Source organism: Microcebus murinus, chromosome 4 (assembly GCF_040939455.1).
Source record: "Microcebus murinus isolate Inina chromosome 4, M.murinus_Inina_mat1.0, whole genome shotgun sequence".
Classification (NCBI taxonomy): domain Eukaryota; kingdom Metazoa; phylum Chordata; class Mammalia; order Primates; family Cheirogaleidae; genus Microcebus; species Microcebus murinus.
In genome coordinates, this window is record NC_134107.1 from 96017620 (window position 1) to 96044168 (window position 26549).

The 26549-nt window shown below is 51.2% G+C and overlaps 1 protein-coding gene across 1 annotated transcript; it reads right to left on the bottom strand.

Annotated features, from left to right (window-relative positions):
* On the bottom strand, positions 1-26467 carry PCSK7 (proprotein convertase subtilisin/kexin type 7). The gene is made up of 17 exons (XM_012773665.2): positions 26391-26467; positions 24747-24866; positions 23790-24269; positions 22971-23105; positions 22205-22370; positions 20313-20403; positions 19326-19380; positions 18717-18855; positions 17514-17614; positions 14748-14915; positions 14186-14293; positions 13228-13330; positions 3533-3689; positions 2884-2978; positions 1979-2072; positions 1600-1717; positions 1-1306 (listed from the first exon to the last, which is right to left on the bottom strand). The coding sequence occupies exons 3-17, from the start codon at positions 24255-24257 to the stop codon at positions 938-940; spliced, it is 2367 nt and encodes a 788-aa protein (XP_012629119.2). The 5' UTR covers positions 24258-24269; positions 24747-24866; positions 26391-26467; the 3' UTR covers positions 1-937.
* Positions 26468-26549: the final 82 nt, after the last annotated feature.

Below are 26549 nucleotides of genomic sequence, written 5' to 3' on the forward strand. Positions count from 1 at the left end.
TTGTTTAGAAGGTTTTTATTTTGGAAAAGCTGTGCAGAAAAAAAAATTCAACAAAATGTTGCTATGAAAAGAGAAAACCAAATCTTAAGCATTAAAAAAGAAATTCAGATCAGCCGACTAGCGTGGGAGGCCACGAGAGGGAGAAAGAGTCCCAGCCAGCGAGGCAGACAGCTGACCTCCCAGGGGAGGGCCATTTCCCTGAGCACTTTGCGGAGGAAGACAGGGTGGTCGCAGAACTGGAGTGGCAGCGGCCCAAGGCTGTCTCCTGAAACACACACAGTCCTGCCGCAGGAGTCCCTCCTGAAGCAGCCCGGGACCTGGCCAGCCACACCCATCCCCACTGTGCCCTTTGGAAGGGGTGCATGGTGAAGGAGTGGGGTGCTTTCAAGGTTGGCTTCTGACAGGGGTCTAGAGAAAGGATAACGGAGGCAGCTGCTTTCAGGACAGGCATGTCTGGGGGCTTTTCCCAGCCTCCAGCCCCAAGTCCTCTTCCCAAGGGACCCCAGCAATGTTTCTGTTGAGATGCTCTCCTGGCCGGGGCAGCACCTTCTCAACCCAGGCATGGTCTGGGAGTCCCCCATGCGTGGGGCGGTGTGCCTAGACAACTGGTTTGCCCAAGAGAAATGAGGACAGAGGCCTCCCAAAGGGCGCACCGATCTCTTGTCCAAGACCTTCTCTCCAACACCTCTTGTTCAGTCGGAGAAGATACCATGGCTCTCACCAGACCACGGGCACCAATCTTCTGCCACTTGTACCTTAACAAGGCACTCACCCTCCTTGAGCACGGTCAGAGGATGCTGTTTAGGCCTCACATTCCAGACGTAAGCAGTGGGACTGCTTTTCCGCCAGAGCGCCTGCTAGTTGGGAGCAGCTTTGTAACCGTTCCGCTTTGGGGAAGCAAGAGCCTGTCCCACACTGAGTCTGTGAGGCCCTGAGGTCAGCAGATCTGCTCCTCCTTCCCCTGTAACAGGTCTATGGGTTGGTGCTGGTGAGGGCAGTCCAGGGCACTCTTGTTATTCTGGGACAGGGTCCAGTCCCCTTGATCCAGCAAGTCTGGGGCGAGGAGGCCAGAGGTCGTGGGAGGGCCTCCGCTCTCTGCTTCCACTCCGTCTAGATCCTTGCTGTTGCACAGTGGCATTGATTCTAGCTCTGTCCCCTCCTCCCTGGCTTTTCGGCTCCGTTGGGGCCAGTGGCAGTGTCCACGCCTACAAAGTGGGTTGGAAGCCACGTTCCTCTGGCTCAAATATATTTCCAGCATGTAGTAGATGGTCCAGAAGACGGTAAAAAAGCCTATCAGCACCAGCGTCTGCAGAAAAGCCAAGCACCCTGCATGAGGGACTGTAGCACTTCTCAGCCCAGAACTATGGACTCTAAAAGTCCCTTCCCTTCTGGGACCGCCTCTCCCACCCCAACCACTCGTTTTGTCCCTCCCCTCATAGAGCCTGAGTTAGCTCACAGAGCAGGAGCCATGCTGTGAAACCACTGCTGGGACTCAGCTTTCCCAATCCTTCATGCCCCATGTCACCTCAACATCACAACAAGGACCAATTCCCCCAGGACAGTCTTGTCTGCCTGTAGCTTGAGCCGTGGCCCTAGTACCTTGAGGGTGTTGGGGGTGATGGTGTAACCATCTTCCTCAGGAATTTTCAGCCCAGGGGGGCAGGGCAGAGCGAAGCCATCATGCAGATATTTCCCACTCATGGCACTTTCTATCAGCCTGTGGAGTAGAAAAGGGTGCCCTGCCAAACATGGCTCCCACAGCCCTCACCCACCCTCCTACCTCACGGCTGGAGGGAGCGAAGCCCCACAGGGAAAAGGGAAGGGCGCACTGGGGGCCGCCAGCCACTGGCTCTATCTACCAGCTTGAGGCTGGAGCTGGGTAGCACCGTTGGAGTTCAGAGGGGGATGGGGCTCCCCAGGTAGCCCTTTCCCCAGCCCCCACAAGTTGATTCTCTCGGACACATGTGGCTATACCTACCTTTGTCTATCCCTTATGTCTACGGGACTCCACACAGAGCCATACAGGGTCAGCTGCCACTGCCGGAGGATGCCCACCTGCAACGACTCATCTCCTAGGGCAGCAAGTGGGGCAGTCATGAGCCAGCCCTTCTGTTGGCCATGCCAAACAGCAGAGGCCCTGCCCACCCCGCCACCCAAAGGGGCTGAGAGCACACGGTCTGCTGTAGTAGCTGTCTAACCGTGTCCCACTGATCCCAGAGCTCTGCAGAAGTGCCTCACTGGGTTCCCGTAGGAATGGAAAGGAGAGTTGAAAGATTCTACTCCAAAGCAGAGAAGTTTTGCCTTTACTCTCATATTCTAGGGGTGCAGCTGGGATTCTGCTTGAAAAAAAAATGTCTTTCTCCTAAATTAAAGAAAGGTTTGAAAACCATTGGTCTAGTGGACACCTAAGTTGATGGAAGTTGGGAGTGTTGGGCTCAATTTACAGTCTCTGTGTTGATATTGACGATATTCCATAGTCACTGATGCTGAGACCTTCCACAAGTCACTTCAAACCTCTGGGCCAGTTTTTAAAAAAAATGGTGAAAATGAGTCCTGCCCTTACCTGCCTACCAGGGCTGGCCGAAGGATGGTTATATGTGAAAGGACTTGAAATGTGGTTTCAACAAGGAATTTTTGTTGCTATCCTGAGGAAAAATGGATCAGTCACTTCTCCAAGGAATATGAGAGGTAGTGTAAATGAACAGTTTTAGATATCAATGCCCATTTTTTGGATGGGGCATACTTCTTGGCATCAACCCTCTTGGTCCAATGGCAACCCTATGCATTCCACATGGGACACCTTCTGTGGGGACTCTAAGATGCAGAGGGACCAGATGACGAGCAGGACAGGCAGGGCCCTGGTGGAAGGGCAGGGGGGCTCACCTACATCCCTGACAACCAGCCTGTAGACACCTTTTGCCCTCTCCCCCCAGCATCGCACAGTGGAGAAGGTCCAATCGTTGAAGCCGTTGGGATCCCTGGGGAAAGAGCACAGCAGAAAATGTGGAAGGCATGGTGCAGGGAGTCGACCCCTTCTTCCAGAAACGTCACTTTCTTAATGCAGTGGCCACGGAAATGAGCTACAGCCATTTAGATAGGTGCCATGAGGGGTCCTCAAGTGCTGTCCCTTGCTCCTGGGGTCTCATGGAAGGAGGCACCCAGGTCAATGTGGTGTAGTGGAAAAAGCAGGCACCGAGAAACACAGACTTGGGAGGCCCACAGATCTAGGTTCTTTCTTACTCTCTCAGGCACTTACTAGCTCCGTGACTTGTGTCCTTGGTTGTAAAAGGAGGTTATAAAGTCTATTCTGCAGGGATCTATTTGCAAGGATTAGAGAAAATGGATGTAAAGCGTAGTGCCCAGCGCATTGTGAGCACTTGAAGAAAGCATGTGCTAAATGGCTTCTGGCGGCCAGGGATGGCCATGCCACAGCAGCTGAGGACAGTGCCAGGATCCACTTCTCCCACATCTTTTCCTTAGAAAAGCTCTTGCTGCAAAGAGAGCCCAGAGGGTCACAAGCAAATGTACGTACGAGTCCATGCTGCGAGGGGCGCCGATAAGGGACATCATGCCACTGGGGCAAAACAGTTTCAGTTCCAAGCTGCCGCGCCGTGGGTGAGTGATGGAGACTGTCACTGCCACATGCTCCAGGGTCTTCAGCCCCGACATCTCCAGGTCCATCCTGCTGACTGTGGGAAGTCAGGCTGGGCAGCTGGGAAACCAGCCCACGAACACACCCTCACTTCATCCCAATATACACAAAGGCACACGCTCAGTGAAGCCACATGCAAACATTTATGGCAACCCTCACTGGGACCTAGCGCATACTAGTAAATGGAATGGAGTTGCTGCTTTCAAGTTTACAATCTAGTTTAGAATCTAATTGGGAAGACAGCACATTCTCAAGACACAATATCAGAACCCAATAGAGCAACTTCAATCATTCATTCATCCCCAAAATGATTTGCTGAGTACCTCCTACATTTCAGGCACTGTACTAGATGCTGGGAATATAAAGATAAGTTGGGCATGGTCCCTACCTTCTACCTGCAAGTGGAAAATGATATGGTCTGAGATATATACATAATTGACAAGGGAACAGAGCAGTGACACACACTCTCAGGAAGGAAATGAATCCAGATTGCTGAGAGGGTCAGTGGAGAGTATTGTAGGAGAGGAAATAGAACACACAAAGACAGAGGTAGAAATGAACAAGTCTCATAGTGAAGACAATACAATGTTAATTTTTTTAGAAAACACTGAAGTGTAAAAACTTCAAGGAAATTATGTCGATGAAAAAAGCCAATCTTGGCCGGGTGCAGTGGCTCACACCTATAATCCTAGCACTCTGGGAGGCCAAGGTGAGAGGATTGCTCAAGGTAAGGAGTTCGAAACCAGCCTGAGCAAGAGTGAGACCCCGTCTCTACTATAAATAGAAAGAAATTAATTGGCCAACTAGAAATATATAGAAAAAATTAGCTGGGCATGGTGGCGCATGCCTGTAGTCCCAGCTACTCGGTAGGCTGAGGCAGGATTGCTTGAGTCCAGGAGTGCCATGAGGGGTCCTGTGACCCCTTGAGGTTGCTGTGAGCTAGGCTGACATCATGGTACTCTGGCCTGGGTGACAGAGTGAGACTCTGTCTCAAAAAAACAAAAAAAAAGCCAATCTCAAAAGGATATATACTGCATGAATATATTTAGATGACATTCATGAAATAACATAACTGTGGAGATGGAGAACGGATGGTTGCCAGGGGTTAGGGATGTGAGGAGGGAATGGGTGTGACCACAAAGGGGTAACACAAGGGAGTCTTGTGGTGATGGTACAGTTCCGAGCTTGGTTGTAGGTGTGGTTAGGCAAGGCTACATATGTGAAAAAATTGCACAGACCCCCCCCAACAAAATATTGAGTGCATGTGAAAGTGGTAAAATCTGAATGAGCTCTATGGATTGGTACAACATCAATTTCTTGGTTTTTATACTGTTCTATAATTGTGTGAGACATTATACTGGAAGAGGGTGCATGGGACTTCTCTTGTACATTACTTTGCAACCTTCTGTTAATCTACAATTATTTCAAAATAAAAAGTTTTTTTTAAAAAAACTACTGAAGTGAAAAAAAAAACCTAAAAAAAACTACTGAAGTGGAAGACTCAGTTGGAGACTATTAAGAAATTAGGTTGGGCCGGGCACAGTGGCTCATGCCTATAATTCTAGCACTCTGAGAGGCCAAGGCAGGAGGATCGTTTGAGCTCAGGAGTTTGAGACCAGTCTGAACAAGAGCAAGACTCTGTCTCTACTGAAAAAATAGAAATAAATTAGCTGGACAACTAAAAATGCGTAGAAAAAATTAGCCGGGCACAGTGGTGCATGCCTGTAGTCCCAGCTACTCAGGGGCTGAGGCAGTTCACTGCAGCCTCAAACTTCTGGGCTCAAGTGGTCTTCCCATCTCAGCCTCGCGAGTAGCTGGGACTATAGGCGCTTATCACCATGCCTGAGGCTGCTTCACTTCTGAATGCTTAGTAACTTTCATCGTGGGGTTTCTTATTATATAAGCAATACAAATTAATTGAAGATAAATTAGAAAAGCAGATGGGCAAAAGTAAAAACAAAAGGCAACCAGAACTTTTGATAACACGCCAGTAAGTATCCTTTCTGTGTGTGTACCTGTGCATGTATGCACTTTCTATGATTCTGTCAATTCTCCAAAGTCAATGTCCCACCTTCTCTGAAAACGAGACCCCTCCTTTCATTCCCTTCTTGACCCCTTCATACTCTTGCAATCCAATCCACCAAGCTCCTTTTTCCTAACAGGCTAAGATGCCGCAGCTCCATGACTCTCCAGCCTGCTTGTCTGCGCTCTAAGCTCCCTGTGCCTTCTTGTCCTTTCACAGTAACATTTGGCCCGAGTCAAATCCTGGATCAGCTCAATTACCTACTTCTTGGCTGGATCTTCTTGCTCACAGCTTTCCTACTACAAATGCAAACCAAGAACAAATAAACTTTTCCTAAACTCTTTACTTCCTTCCACCTACCAGCGTTAAGAGTGTGGGCTCTGGAGCCACCCAGCCTGGGTTCAAATCCCAGCTCTGCCATTCACCAGCTGTGAGAATCGAACGAGTTTCTTTTTTTTTTTTGAGACAGAGTCTTGCTTTGTTGCCCAGGCTAGAGTGAGTGCTGTGGCGTCAGCCTAGCTCACAGCAACCTCAAACTCCTGGGCTCAAGCGATCCTCCTGCCTCAGCCTCCCGAGTAGCTGGGACTACAGGCATGCGCCACCATGCCGCCCGGCTAATTTTTTCTATATATTAATATATAGAATTGGCCAATTAATTTCTTTCTATTTATAGGAGAGACGGGGGTCTTGCTCTTGCTCAGGCTGGTCTTGAACTCCTGCCCTTGAGCAATCTGCCCGCCTTGGCCTCCCAGAGTGCTAGGATTACAGGCGTGAGCCATCTCGCCTGGCCTCAAACGAGTTTCTTTAACTGTAAAATGGGGCTAGTAACAGTGCCTACTTCACAGGGCTGATAGGAGGACAGGATTAGTTAATATAGCCAACCTGCTCAGAATGGCACTTAGCAAGTCTTAAGGCTACACACATATCAGATATTATTTCCTTTCCTTTGCTGTCAAACTTGAGAAAGGTCTTTTTTTTTTTTTTTTGAGACAGAGTCTCACCCTGTCACCCAGGCTAGAGTGCAGTGGCGTCATCATAGTTCATTTCGACCTCAAACTTCAGGGCTCAAGTGATCCTTCTGCCTCAGCCTCCTGAGTAGCTGGGATTACATGTGAGCACCACCATTTTTTTCTATTTTTAGTAGAGATGGGGTCTCGTTCTTGCTCAGGTTGGTCTGGAACTCCTGAGCTCAAGCTATCCTTCCGCCTCTGGCCTATACATTTTTATTACAGATAATTTCAGACCTATATAAAAGTTGAGAGAACATATGTTCTCAACACCTAACTTCAATAATCATCAATATATGGCCAATATATTTCTTTCACTATGACCCCTACTTCTTCCCCTGCCTAGATTCTATCAGGGGAATCCCCAGGCATCATATCAGTTCATTAGTAAAGATTTCAGTATGTAAGGCCGGGTGCAGTGGCTTGCGCCTGTAATCCTAGCACTCTGGGAGGCTGAGGCAGGAGGATCACTTGAGCTCAGGAGTTCTGAGACCAGCTTGAGCAAGAGTGAGACCCCATCTCTGCTAAAAATAGAAAGAAATGGTGGTGCTCGCCTGTAGTCCCAGCTTACTCAGGAAGCTGATGCAGGAGATCACTTGAGCCCAAGAATTTGAGGTTACAGTGAGCTACAATGATGCCACTATACTCTAGCCAGGGCAACAGAGTGAGACTTTGTCTTAAGAAAAAAAAAAAAAGAGATTTTGGTATGCATCTCTAAAAGATAAGGCTCTGGGAATCTCTTTGATTCCTTTCCTTTTCCCTTACTGCCAACATCAGTTGGCAACAATCTCTCTCAAAGGCTCCCATGGCCTTCAAGATGAGGCCCCAACTCCCTACCATGGCATACATGGTTCTACCTGGTATGGCCACCTCTGGTTTCAGGTCCTCCTCTTCCCCTGCACCCCATGCTCCAGCCATACTGAATTACTTGCAGCTCGCTGAAGACACCATCAACTTTGTACATGTTGTTCCTGCTGCCTGGTTGCCCATTTCCTCACCTTTTCTCCTGGCTAGCTTATATGGTAAAACTCAGGGGAGGCCGAGGTGTATGGGTCACTCAAGGTCAGGAGTTTGAAACCAGCCTGAGCAAGAGCGAGACCCCATCTCTACTAAAAATAGAAAGAAATTAATTGGTCAACTAAAAATACATAGAAAAAAATTAGCTGGGCATAGCAGCGCATGCCTGTAGTCCCAGCTACTCGGGAGACTGAGGCAGAAGGATTGCTTGAGCCCAGGAGTTTGAGGTTGCTGTGAGCTAGGCTGACGCCATGGCACTCCAGACGGGCAACAGAGTGAAACTCTGCCTCAAAAAAAATAACTCAGGGCCATCACCGGTTTGAGAACCCTTCCCTGTCTTCCCCACTGGGAGAAGATGTCTCTGCAGTGCTCTCAAAGCACCAGCGCTGTCTCTGTGGCAGTGCGTATGACACCCTACCATACCACACACGGGGCTGTGAGCTCTTTGAGGGCAGGAATCATGTCTTATCTCGGAACCCCTAGAACTTAATACAGTGCCTGGGATAAAGTAGGTCTCACATATTTGTAAAATGAATGAGTGAATCAATCAATCAAGAGACACTTCAGAGAAAAAAATAAAAAGACTAAATTGCAAAGGAAAGGCCAGGGGAAGACCTGGGGAGAGGCAAGGAACACAGAGGGATTAAAAACGTCAGGGTTTCAAGTCTGCGGGCCTAGGGAACAATAATGGCACTGACATAAATGGGAGAAACTTGGAAAGCAGGTTGGCTTTTGAGAAGTGATAATGAGATCTAAAATTTTGTATGTGTTAAGTGCAATGTACTGGTATAATATCAACAACACAGAGGGATTTAGGAAGAGAAAGATGAAAGAAAATATTTATGGCATGGTTGGAGGAGAGCACTGACGTAGCAGGGAAGTGGCTTACTGGAGAGTAAGTGACATGTTATGGAACACTACGGAACAGAATAGAATCCGAAAAGGAACCCTATCCAAAAAGGAGGGCTTGGCACATAAAAAGCACTCAAGACTCAGCTGATGTCCTCATCTTATTATTTGGCCTTTGGTGAGGGGTTTTGGCCTTTGGTGAGGGGTTGGGGGTTTTTCCAACTCTCACACTCTGTCCCAGAAGCCAGGGCTCTATCTGCCCACAGTCTTGTGGGAGCCATTGTCTGATAATCTCCATTCTCCTCGCTGGTGAGGGCTCAGAATAGGAGAGTTCGGTCTAGGAATCGTTCGTGGAGAGGTGGTAGCTGGGGTCATAAACACAGCTGCACGGTCGTGGAAGAGAATGTAGAATGAGGAAAAAGGGTCATGGAATGAGTCCTAGAAGACACTCGCAGTTTGAGGGTAGCTCAGGAGCAAACAAAGGAAACAGGTACCCCAGGCAGACAGGCCAGAAGAGGGCTACGGAGCAAAGGCAGTCGCACAGGTCAGCGGAGGACAGAGGCTGCAGCAGACCTCATTAACGGGGTCACAGGAGCAAGAAGAAGGGCAGGAGGGATGAAATCGGAAGCAGCTCTTGGCCTGGATCAGAAAGGGGCACTGTGAGCCACGAAGGAAGTCTTCAGTAGCAGAGCAGGTGTGATAACGTGAACAACTGCTCGTTGATTCATGGGAAAAGGCTGCTGCTTGAAGGGTAGCAGGGATTTTAATTTGAGGGCAGAAGGAAGAATCAGTATAGAGGCAAATGGTAGGTTGCAGAGGGAAGGTGTGGAGAACTGCAGGGACAGGTTGCGCAGCACAGGCGGAGGGTCAGCCAGTGTACTGAGACTACGAATCAGGACAGAAGGACAGCGCAAGGGGGTGATCAGCAGTCTCCTGACACATGCACTCTCTGTGTATGAGACACTCCTCCCAAAGCTCCCCTCCTCCCAAAGCTCCCCCCTCCCAAAGCTCCCCTCCTCCCAAAGCTCCCCCCCCAAAGCTCCCCCCTCCCAAAGCTCCCCTCCTCCCAAAGCTCCCCCCTCCCAAAGCTCCCCCCCTCGCAAAGCTCCCCCCTCCCAAAGCTCCCCCCTCCCAAAGCTCCCCTCCTCCCAAAGCTCCCCCCCTCCCAAAGCTCCCCCCCTCCCAAAGCTCCCCTCCTCCCAAAGCTCCCCCCCTCCCAAAGCTCCCCCCGTCCCAAAGCTCCCCCCCTCCCAAAGCTCCCCCCTCCCAAAGCTCCCCCCCTCCCAAAGCTCCCCCCCTCGCAAAGCTCCCCTCCTCCCAAAGCTCCCCCCCAAAGCTCCCCCCCTCCCAAAGCTCCCCTCCTCCCAAAGCTCCCCTCCTCCCAAAGCTCCCCCCTCCCAAAGCTCCCCCCTCCCAAAGCTCCCCTCCTCCCAAAGCTCCCCCCCTCGCAAAGCTCCCCCTCTCCCAAAGCTCCCCCCTCCCAAAGCTCCCCTCCTCCCAAAGCTCCCCTCCTCCCAAAGCTCCCCTCCTCCCAAAGCTCCCCCCCTCCTAAAGCTCCCCCCCTCGCAAAGCTCCCCTCCTCCCAAAGCTCCCCCCCCAAAGCTCCCCCCTCCCAAAGCTCCCCTCCTCCCAAAGCTCCCCCCTCCCAAAGCTCCCCTCCTCCCAAAGCTCCCCTCCTCCCAAAGCTCCCCCCCTCCCAAAGCTCCCCTCCTCCCAAAGCTCCCCCCTCCCAAAGCTCCCCCCTCCCAAAGCTCCCCTCCTCCCAAAGCTCCCCTCCTCCCAAAGCTCCCCTCCTCCCAAAGCTCCCCCCCTCCCAAAGCTCCCCTCCTCCCAAAGCTCCCCTCCTCCCAAAGCTCCCCTCCTCCCAAAGCTCCCCTCCTCCCAAAGCTCCCCCCCTCCCAAAGCTCCCCTCCTCCCAAAGCTCCCCCCTCCCAAAGCTCCCCCCTCCCAAAGCTCCCCTCCTCCCAAAGCTCCCCTCCTCCCAAAGCTCCCCCCTCCCAAAGCTCCCCCCCTCCCAAAGCTCCCCTCCTCCCAAAGCTCCCCCCTCCCAAAGCTCCCCTCCTCCCAAAGCTCCCCTCCTCCCAAAGCTCCCCCCCTCCCAAAGCTCCCCTCCTCCCAAAGCTCCCCCCTCCCAAAGCTCCCCCCCTCCCAAAGCTCCCCTCCTCCCAAAGCTCCCCCCCTCCCAAAGCTCCCCCCCTCCCAAAGCTCCCCTCCTCCCAAAGCTCCCCTCCTCCCAAAGTTCCAAGGGTAGGAGGCAGATTTCAGACCCAGTGTCAGGATCTAAAAAACCAAGGGGCCTCAGTCCCCTTTCCCTCACAGCTTCCTGTCCGTGGGGAGAACGAGACACCTGTCCTGCTTTTTGCCTGCGCTGCTCAAAATGGTAGCCATTAGCCACAGGTGACTGTTGGAATTTAAATTAATTATAATTAAATAAAATTAAGTTCCTCAATCATACTAGCCACAATTTAATCATTATTATTATTGTTTTTCTTTTTTTTTCTGAGACAGAGTCTCACTCTGTTGCCAAGGCTAGAGTGCTGGGGCATCAGCCTAGCTCACAGCAACCTCAAATTCCTGGGCTCAAGCAGTCCTCCTGCCTCAGCCTCCCGAGTAGCTGAGACTACAGGCGCGTGCCACCACGCCTGGCTAGTTTTTGTCTATTTTTAGTAGAGAAGGGGTCTCGCTCTTACTCAGGCTGATCCTGATCCCCTGAGCTCAAGCAATCCTCTCACCTTAGCCTTGCAGAGTGCTAGGGTTACAGGTGTGAGCCACTGCACCCGGCCGACTAGCCACAATTCAAATGTTCAATGGACTCAGATGGCTGGTGGCCATTGAGTCGAGCAGCACAGATATAGAACCTTCTATTACAGCACGAAGTCCTATGGGGAAATGCTGCCTATGAGTTTTAGAGGTATTTCACCTCATCTTAGGGATGTTTGGCTCTCTCTGCCGTAAAAAAATTGAACTTTCCAATTCCTAGGCACTGAATCAACCAGGTGCTAGTAGAAAAAACTATTGCTTGGCTGTGGGAGAAGGAGTTTCTTCATGGTCTGGGACTGAGATGCCCAACTCTCTACTAACTGGACTTATTTCCCTCAACTTCCAAGCAGGCCCACAAGCCTAGCCTTTCTGCTGCTTTTGCTCAGGAGTAAATGTAGTCATGTTAGTGGAGAAGGCACCTTGGCTGGCCTCTGCAATCGGCACAGTCCTGCCTGCTGCCCTCCGAACAGGTGAGGACTCCAGCAGCCAAACACCCCGAATCTTTCCCTTCCTTCTCTTGATCCTGTTCTCTGCACTAGACCACCTCCCATTCTACCCCACCCAGGGCAATCTGTCCTTCTTTCTCCTGCTTCCTAGGGACAAGCAAGCCGTTGCCAGATGCCTTAGTACCTAGGGAAGTTCTTCGGATATTCTGGTTAGTGGGAAAGCGGAGGATGACAAAGCTGGACAGGATCCTAATCCTTTAAGCTGACTCCCTCGCTTGACAGAGGCGACCCGCTGGAAGGCAAGTGAAAGGGCATTCTATCTCCAAGACACGCGAGCACAAAACCAGGGGGTTCCGACTGAACTGCATTCCTGGGAATGTTTTTGAACTTCCCTGCCTCTGCCGATGCTTTATGCTTTATGCCCTTTCCAAGATAACATTCCTTTTACGGACAATGCAATGACTGGCCCATGGGTTTCACTCCACGTGGAGGGAAGCTGGGCAAGTGCTGGATGTGGTTAGGCAGAGAGACAACTCAGCTCTTCCCCGTGAAGCCTCCACTGAAGGCAGTGCTCCTGCCCTCCCTTTCTGTGTGGCTTCTTTGGCCATTCCTTCTCCTGCTATGGCTCTGGTTTGATCACTTCCTAAGAGGACAGGAAAAGTGAGGACAGAGTTCTGGTTTGGGCACTAGGCATGACATGCTTCAACCTTCACAAAAAGTTTACAACTCTGCATGTCTAAATTACTCAAGGGAAAAAAAAAACCCCAAGGAGCTTGAGGTAGGGAATGCTCTAGGAAACGTGTCGACGGGGGATCCTCTGGCACAAGCACCCCGATTCGGCATCCCTCTTCTCGGGGAGGGTCTTCCGCCTCTGTGCTCAATGTAAAATCAGATCGCTGACCTTGAAGATACTCCCCCCTCACACTTCAGACAATCCTGGTGACCTTTGACACCATGGAGGCAGGGGCAGAGGACGGTCACTGACGTCTGGGGAGACCTCTACAGACACTCTGTCCTGCTCCCAACAGACCACATCTGACTCTCTGTACATAAACTGAGAATCAAAGGAAGAAAGTCCCAACCCTTTTACTTCATCCAAAGGCCAATGGGCTGAATAGAGTCAGTCCTCTGGCAAGATCTTAGTGTGGAAGTCACAGAAACTCCTTTCAACTCTTGCTCGTCTCCCCAAGTCCCAGCCCCGCTCTTCCCACCCGTAGTTCTCGCGGTTGCTTAGTGGCTCCTTTTCACTACTAGTAACTCAGGAGAAAGGTCTCATTTAAGCAGCCAGGGGGCCAGCCAACTCAGAAGCAGCAACATGTCCTAAAATGGTCAAAGAAAACTCCACAGGTTTGGCTGGAGCTCAGCTCCTGAAGGAAGGGGGAAGAGTCCCGCAGGGAGGATGAGTTTGGCATCCCCATCACCCCGCCCCAAACCTCAGGCCTAAGATTAACCCCCTGGGTGCTGACTACTTACCATTCCACAGGACCTCCAGCAAGCGGGGGGACTGCGGAATAGCCTTGTTCTCTTTCAACACAGGACTGACATACGATGCTAAGTAAGGTACAGATGTCCAGATCTATTAAAGAAAGGGGGAACATGAGAAATTAACAAACAAGACGGATCAACTCACAAGCACACAACACACACATACACGCTTGTCAATACGATCTCTAAGGTCTAACTCTTGCTTTAGTGTTCCTGTCCTCATCACTTTCTTCTACTCCAGAGGCTCCTGCTGACACCCCAGAATACGCCTATGGCACCAAACCAAGGAACCACAGGAAATGGCTGTGTCCAGGGTGGAAGATGAGAACCAGAGTACCCCGAGAGTCCCAAGCTATGCTCAGGTCCCATTTACTCTCTACTAATAATAATAGCTTGGAAACTTCAATTATAGGATCAAGCCTGCTTTTTCTTTTTTTTTTTTTTTTTTTTTTTTGAGACAGAGTCTCACTTTGTTGCCTAGGCTAGAGTGAGTGCCGTGGCGTCAACCTAGCTCACAGCAACCTCAGACTCCTGGGCTCAAGCGATCCTTCTGTCTCAGCCTCCCAAGTAGCTGGGACTACAGGCATGCGCCACCATGCCCGGCTAATTTTTTTCTATATATATTAGTTGGCCAATTAGTTTCTTTCTATTTATAGTAGAGACGGGGTCTCGCTCTTGCTCAGGCTGGTTTTGAACTCCCGACCTCGAGCAATCCGCCCGCCTCGGCCTCCCAGAGAGCTAGGATTACAGGCGTGAGCCACCGCGCCCGGCCAAGCCTGCTTTTTCATAGGTAAAATGGATACCAGCTGGGGTGAGGATAAAGGTGGCAGATAAATAAAATGAATAATCATTCATCAGGCACCTGCAATACGCCAGGCAATGTCTCAGGCATTCAGACCCCTCCCTTGGCCACTCCACACAGGGCACCCTGCCAACACCCATTCACCTTGGCTGCATTAACGAGCCTCCAAGCATTGAGCAGGCCGAAACCATGCTGGTGGCTATGGCTGAAGCCTGCCTCGTTGGTGACCCAATCTGCACGGCGATCTTCATACTGAAAAGACAGAGGTCCTGGTTAGTCTCTTGCACTGCCAATGTAATCTCAATGACCTAACTCTGGTTTCCTGCTCACCCTGCTGGCTGATCTGGTCTAGACACTCCCACTGAGGCTACTAGGAATGAATTCCCCAAGGAAAGCTGGGACAAAAGGTCAAAGCCTATGATGTCACCACCCCACCCCAGTGGCTTGCTCCTAGAGAGGGAGCCAGAAGGCACAAGGGACAGACCAGCCAGAGCTCTCCTCTGCAGGTGAAATGGCATCAGCAGAATAGGTACAAATGAGTTTAGGTCTATGGCCTCGGTGGGGTCCCGACACCTGTTCTTTACACGTGCAACTTGGAAAGGGACTTGGTATGTAACATTTGGGACATTTAGAAAGTGAAGCCTCCTGCTACCTGAACTCTGGGGCAGGCTATTCCAGGCCACTTGTCCACCTGTTGGTATCTCACCTGGGTGGCTGTGAAGACAATGATGTGTTGGACGTCACGCCATGTGAGGCAGGGCCGAACCTGCAGCATTAAGGCTATCATGCCGGCTGCCAGAGGTGCTGCAGCTGAAGTCCCTGTGTGACCCTCGGTGCAGCCAGTTCCCTTCTGAAGGTCCCAGTCAGTGGTCACCTGGGAAGTGGAGTGGGTGGGGAAGTGGGTTAGTGACTGAGTACTGAGGGGTATAGAACGAGTCTCTCAGGTGCACCCTTCCTTTGTTGGTACTGAATCTTTTGACCAGAGGGGAACTGCTGGCAGGGCAGGACAAAAGAGATCCTTAATCCTTCTGCCCTCCTAAGAGAACGTCTGGAGAATGAAGATAACGATGATAAGGATGAAAGTCACTTCTGAGGGTGTGATTGTGGGGAAAGAGGGAGATGTGGGCAGGTGCTGGTGCAGACAACAGTTTCCTGAGTCTTGCTCCTCTAATATTCTTGCTCCCATTCCCAAGTTCTCCATCCCAAGCCTCCAACCCCCACCACCAAGCTAGACAGAGGAAGTGGCCAGGGCAGCTACTGGGCCCCAGCTGGAGCTGGGACAACAGTGACGGCACCTTTCAAGGAAATCCAACTTGGCAGCTCAGTGACAGGGGCTGGAGTGACCTCGGTATGACCACAGGGAGTGTGTTCCCAGGGAGAGGACTGTGTCCTTGCCCATCCCAGGCTTGGCAATGGGCTCAGTGTCTACATGGCCCGCCCACCCTCTGTATGGCCCTAGACAGGACAAGCTGCCTCAGTGCCCCAGGCCAGGTGCCCTGAGTCCCCCTTCTCTACCTGTGCTTGTGAGTGGGAGGCGAGAGTGGGGGAGGGGGAGACGTCATCTGTCTGGCATCAAGCTCTTTTCAGGCTTTCATCAACCCTGGAGCCTCAGAAGGTTTAGCTGCGGGGAGGGGCATGGGAGTGGGGGTGGCAGGCCTGCCTGAATCTGCTCCACTGTGTGGCACTTGGATCCTTGGCACATGGTGCCAGCGCTAAGGCCAGAGAATTGCTTTCTTCCAAACATGTCTTCTGGGCTGCACACCAGTGTGCCAACTTCTGCTAAGAGATGCCCTTTATCCATTGTCCTCACTGCTTCCCTCCAGCTGTTACAGCAGCTGCCAAGAGATGTAATTTTCACCCAGATATCATACACTCCCAGGAAAAAAGGGAAAAACTCTCTCCAAGTTGTAGTCTCAACGAGTGGGAAGCCTGGTCCGTGCCAGCAGCAGATTGATTTTTTTCCTGTTACGGAAAACAGCCTCCCAGTGACAGTCTAGTGTGTAGCCAGGGGGCCCGTGAATTTGCCTATGGTGGCAGGAGCCCTGGGCAGGTATTGTGAAGTCCAGAGCGGCTCCAAATCCAGGCAGCCAAATGGTGGGAAGCATGTGCCCCTGGCCTCTGCCCTCAGCAAGACTGCTCTACCCATCTGCCCTGGTCACTGAGTAGAAACTGGCACCAGGTTTCCAATGCAAGGACATTCCAAGGATGGAAATTTGGCTAAGTAAACTCTCTTTTCATTTCTGGACCACTTACAGTTCAGATGGAAGGTGGGGGTGGGGGTGGGAGTGAGCTGAATGGAGTTAGGAGAAAAGCCAGGTACTGCAGAACAAGAGTGGCAACTGTGTTAGGGAGACTTCTTAGGTTCCTGGCTTGGGCAGGGGCAAGCTTGGTTCCCCTGAATTTTACCAGGGGGTGAAGTGTATGGCATTTTCTTGCTCGTCGTCCTAAGCCAGCCGTGCCCGGGGTGGGGTGCCCTCTGTGCACAGTCTAGCCTGCTGAGCAAAGCCTCTCTGGCCTTTCTACTTTAGTCCACTCCCGCTTCTCTTCTCCCCAGAGCGGGGGGAGGAGGGAGTAGGGGTCAGCTGGCACAGAGCCTTGGAACATTGTGTAGACCAGAAGTCATTTATTGGCATAACAAAATTTCAGTTTTGGAAAATAAATTTGACCCAGCAGGAAGACAAAGCAGCCCAATTCCCAGTGGCCCTGGAGAGACCTCCCAACCCAGCCACTGGAGAAATCTGACACCACCTGGCTCCAGCCCAGCTCTTGCCTGGAGCCTCCTAAGCTCATATGACACCACTATGGGCAACAGGGACAGGCACAGAGCTCTAAGATGATGGTCCAGACACCTGGCCTAAACCTGCTAGGATGGAGCTAAGTCCAACCGGGTGTAGACAATGGCCCCTGAATTCTTTAACTGGTTCCACAGGTTGGAGACACTCCGCTTCCCCTGCCGTGATCTCGTTTGCTAAGACTCCAAGTATAGCTCGAGAGAAAGAGCTCTCTCTCGTGTTGACATGAGACATTCCCCTGACTCCTTTTCCTGCCCATCCCATAAAAACAGCCACTAGCTTTACTCCTGAAGATAAACATGACCAGAACTCACAGTTTTTATCTAAGGGCTGAAGAGCAATGGAATGATGATTTCTTTTTTTTTAAATCCACAGAAATTTGCAAAAGCCCGAATTCTACCAAAGGAAGACATTTCAAAAAGTTGTTTAACGAATGTGACCCTTAGTTTCTATATTTGTCCTAATTGAAAAATTTTAAGATAAAAATCATTTCCACAGATTTACCCAGGGTCCTCAGGTCGGTTCTCCCAACAGTGGCATACCGTCAGAGACAAAGACCTGCTGGGGAGGTGGCACCTGAGCGCCAGGACAGGAAAGCAGGGAACACCAACATGCCACGAAGCCTGCCATGTGATGTCTTGGGACAGGGGCAGGGTGTAGAGGGCCCGGGAGACACTTACGATGCTCCGGAGCATCTTGTCCCCACCACTGAAGGTGACCGCCAGCATAGAGGCACATTCCTCTGCATAGAACGGCATGTGCCCCTCCTCATCCACAGCACCTGGGGACACAGGAGAGAAATGGTAGCTGGATGAGGATGGAGTCTTGTGCCACGGGCCTGATAATGCCAGAGTCATCTTTGAGCTATCACCTGGGGGACTGTCCTGAGTTTAAACATGATCTGAGTTGCCCAAGTCCCTCAATGTGCCCCAAATCCTCATCTGAACAGGCAGCCTCAAGTGGCAGAGAGTATAGTGTGCCCCAATACCATTCTTTCAATAGGCTCTAGGGTAAAACCAGGGGTCTTCTTATACCTACTTATTCATTCACATGTTCATTTTTTTCAAAACTGATTGAGCATCTACTATGAGTCACACACTGTGCTAGGCATCAGGGCCATATGGAAAAGGCTACAGTCCTGGTCTCAAGGAGCCTATAGACCGGGTGTAGTGGCTCATGCCTGTAATCTTAGCACTTTGGGAGGCAGAGGCGGAAGGATTGCCTGAGGCCAGGAGTTTGAGACCAGCCTGAGCAACATAGCAAGATCCTGTCTCTACAAAAAAAATCAGAAAAATTAGCCAGGTGTGGTGGCACATGCCTGTGGTCCCAGCTACTCAAGAGGCTGAGGCAGGAGGATCACTTGAGCCCAAGTGAGCTGTAGTGAGCTATGATCGTGCTGCTACACTCTAGCCTGGGTGACAGAGCAAGACCCTGTCTCTTAAAAAAAAAGAGAGAGAGCCTATAGTATAGGTAGGAAGTCAGGTAAGTAAATCAATACATCTGGGTGGCAAAGGCTCTGACTGGGAGCACAGGTGAAGGGCACTTCATTTAGGCTAGTGGGGATGCAGGGGAGGCTTCAAGCAGGAGGCAAGTGGCCCACAGAACGACAGGCCAGAGCAGGGGCTTAACCAGTTGTGGTGGGGTGGAGGTGGTGGTGATCTCCAGATGATGGGTTGAAGGTGTTCCCAGTGTATGGTGACATCTAAGGAAGTCCCAAGATCCTTCGAGATCAGGGCTAGTCCTATCTGAGCCCAAAGAAATGCCTGTGCTCACATATTTAGATAGACACACTGAAGCTGGGGCACACCAAGATATGCAATGCCCTTACCAAGTGACACACACACACACACACACACACACACAGAGGACTGTCAGGTCGCTACCTATGGTGACTGTGTAGATGGAGTTGGCGTAGCCATCGTAGTTGCAGTTGTCATTGTGCTGGCCCCCATTACCACTAGCTACCACAAAGATGCTCCCAAAGCCCTGGCGACCAGCAATCACCCCATGTTGCAAGGCAGCCTGAGGAGGAAAAACGTCAGATATCAGTTGAGGAACTCATGGAAAGACCTCTACCTACTGCACCCATCTCCCTCTCCAACCCTTCTAAAAAGAAAAGAAAAAAAAGTTCAAGGGGACTGGGCAGAGGGAAAGATTTAAAGATAGACAGGAGATGGGGAAGGAGCTTTTAGGGGAGCAACATCTGATGGATATATTCTGCTTATCAGAGGGTAGGGTGAAGCCAGGACAAGACCAAAGGAAAACTCTCTCAAAGCATCACTCCATTTCCCTAAGAACTAGTGTCCCCCAAGCTTCCTGCCACCAGGTGAGGCACATTCTTCCTGAAAGGAGGCAGCAGGGCTAGATGGCATACATCTGGGACTGCAAATGGGGTGGGTGGAAAAAGGGACTGTCTTGTAGCAGTTCTCCCAGGACTGAATGAGGAGGGTGTCCCAGCTCTCCTAGAGACCCTTTTCATGCAGTTCAGTTACCTTTCCAAGCTGATGTGGGCCATCCACTGTCTTCCCATCATCATCTGGTCCCCAGCTGTTGAGAAACACCCAGAGGGAAGGGGCAGAGCCAGGCTGTGGCTACCCACTCAGGGCCTCCCAGTCTCAGCTGGCCATCATTCTGCCTGCAGCTCTTTCTCTCCTCCCAGGGGTTCCAGTTTAGGACTCCCATGATTAAAGGACATAGGGTTCAAAGGTCCATCCCTTCTCCAAAGTAGAAAACAGAAGTCTGTGCCAAGGTTTTTCTTTTCCTTGGACATATCCCTAGTTTAGGACCATGTTTTCCTGCCCCTAAAAGTCCTTTCGCAGGGAGCAGGGGACAATACATAGTACCAGAGAGGGACAGGGACCACTCCTCTCCTGATCTAGAGATCTACTGCTAGGCTTGATGGCAGAACACCTATGAAGGAATATCTATCTGTGTCAGTTCTTGGTTCTTAGGCTTAGGAGTTCTCTATCCTTTCTCTAAGAGGAAATGTACCCTGTGGAGAATGTCATGCATTTAAGGGAGGCACTGTTGGGGGGAAGAACAGGTGCCATCAATGCCACAAGGCTGCCCAACCCCAGTTCCTCCTTATCCTTCCCACCACAGCCGTGACCTGAAGCTGCAGGTGCATACACGTAGGGTGGCAGGGATGGTGCTGGGCATTCAGCTTCCCTGCGGTTGGAGAGGAAAGCCTACTTTCTCCCCGAGGCCTTATGAGTTTAGAAAACAAATAAATGTGGGGTAGGTTGGGGCTGGGGGTTCTCATGTGGCAATCTGATTCCTGGGGTCACAGAAGCTTAAGATTGAGAACCCAGTGGCTGCAAATCTGAAGAAATTAGGGCAATGAGCTTATTGGCTGAACCCAGTAAGGGGTCCCCTGCTGGGTCAGCCCATTTTGCAGACCTTTTGTTGGCAGATCCATCCCAGGTGCTCTAGCCTCTTGCCCTCCCACCTGCTCTGCCTCACCCATAGCTCTGCCTCACCTGCAGCTGTAGATGTCATTGATCTGGTAGTGCTTGTTGAACGCCACGGCCTCCATGCTGTCTGTGAGAGGTCCGTCCAGCACCCGGATACCTAGGCAGCGAAGGCCACAGCAGCTCCTCACTAATGCTGGTCCCCTAGACTGGGAACTGCATGCTGGGAGCCACGTGTGGGAAACTCACTTTTTCCTATATGCTTTTTTGCACTGTTTGAATTTTTATACCATGTATATGTATTACCTGTCCAAAAATATTTAACATAATGCTAGAACTTAGACTTTAACAATCATGGGGGCTGGTGGGAGAGGCATAGAATGTAGGTAACCAGGGTTCCCTTCTGATCTTCACCCTTAATCATGTAAAACGCCTAGCACGGTGCTTGACATCGAAGATGTTCGATAAGTGGTACTCATCACCATTGCTACTCTCATGGATGCCTAATTTTTTTTTTTGAGACAGAGTCTCACTTTGTTGCCCAGGCTAGAGTGAGTGCCGTGGCGCCAACGTAGCTCACAGCAACCTCAAACTCCTGGGCTTAAGCGATCCTTCTGCCTCAGCCTCCCAAGTAGCTGGGACTACAGGCATGTGCCACCATGCCCAGCTAATTTTTTTTTCCTATATATATTAGTTGGCCAATTAGTTTCTTTCTGTTTATAGTAGAGACGGGGTCTCACTCTTGCTCAGGCTGGTTTTGAACTCCTGACCTCGAGCAATCTGCCCACCTCGGCCTCCCAGAGTGCTAGGATTACAGGCGTGAACCACCGCTCCCGGCCATGGATGCCTAATTTTACCCTTTAAAATGGGTGGGTCACATCCTGGTGACCATGTAGGGACAAATGGGCTTTTAGATGGGACTTGACCATGAAGGTTTCTGGTGCCCTCGGTAGTTTCATTTACAGAGGGCTGCTGCCCTCTGCAGGAGTGTAAGAGGAACACAGTCGGCCCATTGATTCTGTAGCTTCCCAGGAATTAAATTAGGAATCGCGAGGAGAGCCTTCCCATTCATTCCCTTCACCTTCTGCTTTGATGACAGAGTCTGAGAGGCAAAGGAACCACTGAACCACTTCCAGTGGGGAACAGGGCTGCTCAGCTCTCCTGAAAGGATCAGAGCAGCCCATGACTGTCAGGACTGAGCACTGGAGAGTTAGGACATGCAAGAGCATGGCCATGGACATGGGGTTACGGAGGAAGAACCAATGAGAAGGTACTTTATAGAGTACTAAAATACAAATATAATGTAGTTAAGCAAAAGATCATTAATGGTTCACTCTTATGTGTTTTACATATTGGGGTTTGCTGCTAAAAAACATGTTTGAAACACCACTGCACTGAAAAAATCATTGAACTGATTTGTCCTATAGACACCTACTGTGTTTCCCTGAAAATAAGACCTACCCATAAAATAAGCCCTAGCACGATTTCTAAGCATTTGTGCAATATAAACCCTACCCGGAAAATAAGACCCAGTGACGGGCGTGGCTACGCAGCGTATCTGCACAACCCATGCATTTTGTCTCAGAGCATTAAAGAAGATGAGCAGCCCTTCTCATCTGCCCCATCGTGACAGCTACTATCCCAGAGGTGACCAGAAGGTGTGGGCAGCCCCACCAACAAGGTCAGCTTCCCCTGTCAGGTCCTAGCCATCCTGTGTGTGCTGCAATCTGAGGCTTTGAGGGGAAAATGACACATCCCCTGAAAATGAACCCTAAGGTGTCTTCTTGAGGAATAATAAATATAAGACCCTGTCTTATTTTCGGGGAAACACAGTATTATAAACTTACCCTTGCTCTAGGCTACGTGTTGAGGGTGGAGTAAAGACATTTCAGTGTGGGAAGGGGTGCAGGGAATGCAGACTGTGATCACAGGAGCAGCCTACTAAGGCTGGACCCAATTACCTGCTATGCGGCTCCCGTAGGCCACGCCCACGGCACAGAAGCTGTTGTTGGGCACAGCAGCGATCTCTCCAGCACATCGCGTGCCATGGTGGTTGCCATTCTCCACATCCGGGTGGGGCATGGGGTCAGGATCATTAGAGTTGAGGTCATAGCTACCCTCAGGACTCTGAAATATCAGAGGAGGGGCAACATGTGGTCACTCACTGGTTAGAAGGGGTCAAATCCTGGAGCTCAGGGAGAGAAGGAACAGGGAGTTTGGGACTTCGAGACAGGGCATCTCTGTAAACCACATGGGGTTCAAGAAGTAAGCAAAGAACTGGAGCAAAACTGAGAAGTACCATAGCTCCCAGCAAACCTCTCTCTTGCCTCCTATAGGAATGTGCCTGCTGCTCCATGGCTTGGGAAACCTGGATAAAAGAGGTCTATGGCTACCTAAAGGCCACACTTTAGAGACAGAAAGGTACTCAGAAATTCAGTGGAGAGGAAAGTTGCCTACAGGGGCCACTCCCTACTCGCTGGGGAGGGAGCAGCAACAGGAAGCAGGAAGCACTGCCTGGGATTGCTCTCCCATGGGGTAGGGCCACCTGCGGGGCCTGGACTGCCTATCTGGAATGCTGGCTGGGTCCAGGAGAGAAGACAAACATCATCCCACCTCCCAGGCCCTTTTTTTTGGCCCAAAGACCTCTAGGAAAAGGGACAAGACTAAGGCAATATTGAAGAGGTGGTTAGAGGTACAGGTGGAAGGGGTTGTTCCAGGGCCACTCACATAGTTGGGGGCGATATCCTGGATGGTGTGTTCCACTCCGTCATCCACCACCACCACCGTCACCCCTCGCCCAGTCACATTGCGCTCCCACACACCCGTCACGTTGATGTCCCTGCCAGGGCTCCGCCGGTTATACTGTAGGAAAGAGGGCAGGAATCCAGTGACACACAGCATGCCCCAGAGAGAGACAGAGTTAGAGCTGGCAGCCCCCTTTCACCCCTGGCCTCCACCAGAGAGCCAGGCAGAGGCTGCAGACCAACAAAGCCAAGGAGGGCACATGAGGGCGGTGCCACAGCCTGGGTCTCCAAGTTCAGCATCAGTCACGGGTGACTTAGCATGAAATGGTGGCTGCGGTTAAGTGTTGGATGATATAATTATTATGCCAGTGTTAGTTATCACTTATGTAATAGTGTTCACCATGAGTCTTGCACTATTCTAAGTGCTTCTCACATATTAATCCACTTATCCTAACCATAATTGTACGAGGTAGATACTGTTACAATCTCCACTTTACACATGGAGAAACTGAGGGATGGAGGGGTTAAGTAGTTTGCCCAGAGGCACATGCTAGTAGGTGGCAGAGCTGGAACGTGCACCCAGGCAGCCTAGCTACAGTGCCCGTGCCCTGGGCACCGCAGAACGCTGGCTCTCTAGCAGAGGGTAGAGGGGAGGTAGAGCCCAGGGGCGAAACATACCACAAAAATGTGCCCTCAGGCAAAGGATGGCGGCAACTGAGTGAGGAATGGTGTGGTTGGAAGCCCACTAAAGCACTGGACAGAACTACCCAGCTGAAACTGAAAACTGCAGGGCGGGACTCACCAGGTGCCACTGCTGCGGGTACTTGGGGTCATTGAAGTGCACGCTGCGCTTGGCCCGCTTTAGCAGCCTCTGCTCTGAGTGCCAGCGCACAGTTTCGTGCCTGGCCAACACCGCTTCCGCCTGCTGCCGGATGGCCTCCACCTCCAGGGCCTGCCCACGCCCGGCTGGCTGGACCAGGAGGTAATGGCCCCGAAGCTCACCGATGCGCCCAGCATTCACCAGCCCTGCTGCGTGGGCCAAGGCATCTGCCTGCTGCTCCAGAGTCTCTTCTGCCCCCTCACCTTCCAGGCTGTCCAGATGCACAGCCCAGCTTAGCCCCCCTGGACCCTGGGCCTCAGGCCCACCTGTCCCTGCCAGGCACATGACCCAGGGAACCAGTAAGAAGAGCCCGGCTAATTCCAGCCAGAGGCAGGTGGGCAGGCCCAGGGGGGCATCCAAGTGTGGCACTCTCTGCCTCCCCTTCGGCATCAGAGCAGTAGGCTGCAGACAAAGAAGAAGGACATAAAAGACATAAAAGAGCTGGTAACTGTAGGAATCTGAGAGGGAGACTTTAAACCATCAATGTGTTCTCCCTAGAAGTCTCCAATCCACTCCTTTTAAATTATTGAGTATTTGATCCTCTCTTTTTGTTCACATTTATCCCTGACCAATAGGGACAAGCCCCCAGATTAAGTGTGGGTCAGTACTGACCCAAGTGGGTGACCTTCCACAGCAATCCCCATCATACCAGATAGTCCAGCAGAGAGGGGCCAGTTGCTCACAGACATCATGCCCTTCCCCCTGCTGCCATGCAGAGGGCTCAAAGTACATGCCACTCCCACAAACTACTGGCAGCATATGACTGTTCTTTAGAAGAGGACCCCTTCCCCTTTAGAGGGCATGTAAGTCTTTCCCCAGCAGATTCCTCAGTGCAGTTGTCCTCAGGGCTAACTCCCCACAAGGGGGCCCCATTCCCACCTGGACGCTACGTGAGGTTGAGCTCCTGGTCTGGCTAACCACGTCACACTCATCTTGTGCAAAGGGAGAAAAGGCATCACTTTCACTGTGAGTAGTGTTGACTCAGCACAGGCTACAGACCTGGGGGACCCAAGAACAGGAGAAATAATGTCCCACCAAACCCAATGGAACAAGCAGAGGTTAGATGAACTTTCAGTACCAGTGACCAAAGAAACTTGATCAAGTGTCATTTCTAGGGATCTAAAACAGATCATAGACCACAACAGAAGTGGTATTGTAAGACCAAATCAGTATAAAATCCAGAAACCCTACTTCTTGAGTTATCATGGCATCCTCTTTTCATTTTTTCCCCTGGAGGTCTAGTAGAGGACTTAACTGTTACCAAAATGCCTCCTGAGAAGGTAAGTAACACACCTCCTGGAAGTCTAAGTGGTAGTTAACTTCCTGGTTTTCGTGTCTCCCAAGGGTGCCAGGGTAACTGAGAAGAGGCAAGAGGCAGGGGAAAGCCAGAAAATGCCAATGAAACCAAACAGGCATCAAGGGCAAGCAGGGAAGCAGAAGAGAACAACTGGAAAACAGCGCTAAAGAGCTACCCCTGTAACTAGCTCAGCAGGTTGGCTTCAAAGTGAGGGCTCAGGCTCCAATCACCTAGGTTTGACAGAACCAGGGACTTGGTCTTAGGAATACTCAAAGAATAAAAGAGCCAAGTTGGAGCTGGTTGGCAACTGTGACAAGTGAATGGGGTGGCAGAACATGTGGTACCTATGGATGGCTGGGCTCCTTTTAAAGCCTCTTCTCTCTACGGAGTCTACATGGGGGCAGGACTTAGTACAGAGACACACACCCAGACAGATCCAACTCAAAGCATTCCAGAAAAATGGATATTTTACTGAAGACTCCATGTAAAAGGAAAGAACTTATGCTACCTAACATTTCCCTACAAAAATATCCATTCCATATCTCTTCCTCTCTTTTCCTCTTAAATTCCCAAACATATTCCCTCTCAAATCCCTCCCTGATCCCCAGCAGCCTCGACTGTCCCAAGATATTACTCTACTAACTAAAAAAAAAAATCCTTTGACATAGCCAGATAATGACCCATCCAGGCAGGCTCCTCCAGTCTTAAAAAAATCCCACATTTCCGGAAGAAAGAGAAACCTGAGCTTCTCCTGTCTCCTAGCTGCAGAGCAGCACTTTTATCCCCAGGCTTCTGGGAAAGGAACCTTGAACACGTTCTGAAAGCAGATCTTCACCTCTCCTAACTGCTACGCCTATCTTTACAGCTCTTAGTGGTCAAGGAAAAGGAGTAGGGGCAGCCCGGAGTCCAAGATTCTGCTCCCAAGCGACTGTCGTCCTCTCTGCCTTTACACCCAGCTCCTAGAAACCATGTTACCTACAGGGGTCAGTTTCGCCGGTCCTCACCCCCTGCCCTCTCCCTCCACTGCTCGGTGCAATGCGCCCCTCTCCTCATTAGCACCCTACTATCCTGGAATCCAAGACCTTGAGGCCCCGTCCCTCTGGGTTCCCCCACTCCAGGACCGAAGGCTCCCTCTGTGCAGCTCCCTCATCCTCAGACGCCGGCTCCCCCCGGTTCGCGGCCACCTGGACTTTCAGTGTCCAGCCCCCACCTAGTTCCCAACTCACCCGCCTGGCCGCAGGAGCCGCCGCCTCCCTACGGAAACTCGCGGCTTCCCGGGAGCCCAGCAGCCAGTGACAGCAGCATCACTTCCGCCCGGGCGGCTCAGCCAATCAGCGGCGGGCGCCGCGGGCCCGGGACGACCCGGCGGGCCCGAGCAACCGGCG

What these genes read in the sequence shown, in the direction of transcription:
- PCSK7 (XM_012773665.2), bottom strand. Translation starts at nt 24,257, where the DNA reads ATGCCGAAGGGGAGGCAGAGAGTGCCACACTTGGATGCCCCCCTGGGC. An exon ending in CTACGGGAGCCGCATAGCAG is followed by an intron (nt 20,404 to 22,204) that starts GTAATTGGGTCC and finishes TTCGCTGCCTAG; the next exon opens with GTATCCGGGTGCTGGACGGA. An exon ending in GGCTCGTTAATGCAGCCAAG is followed by an intron (nt 13,331 to 14,185) that starts GTGAATGGGTGT and finishes TTTCTTTAATAG; the next exon opens with ATCTGGACATCTGTACCTTA.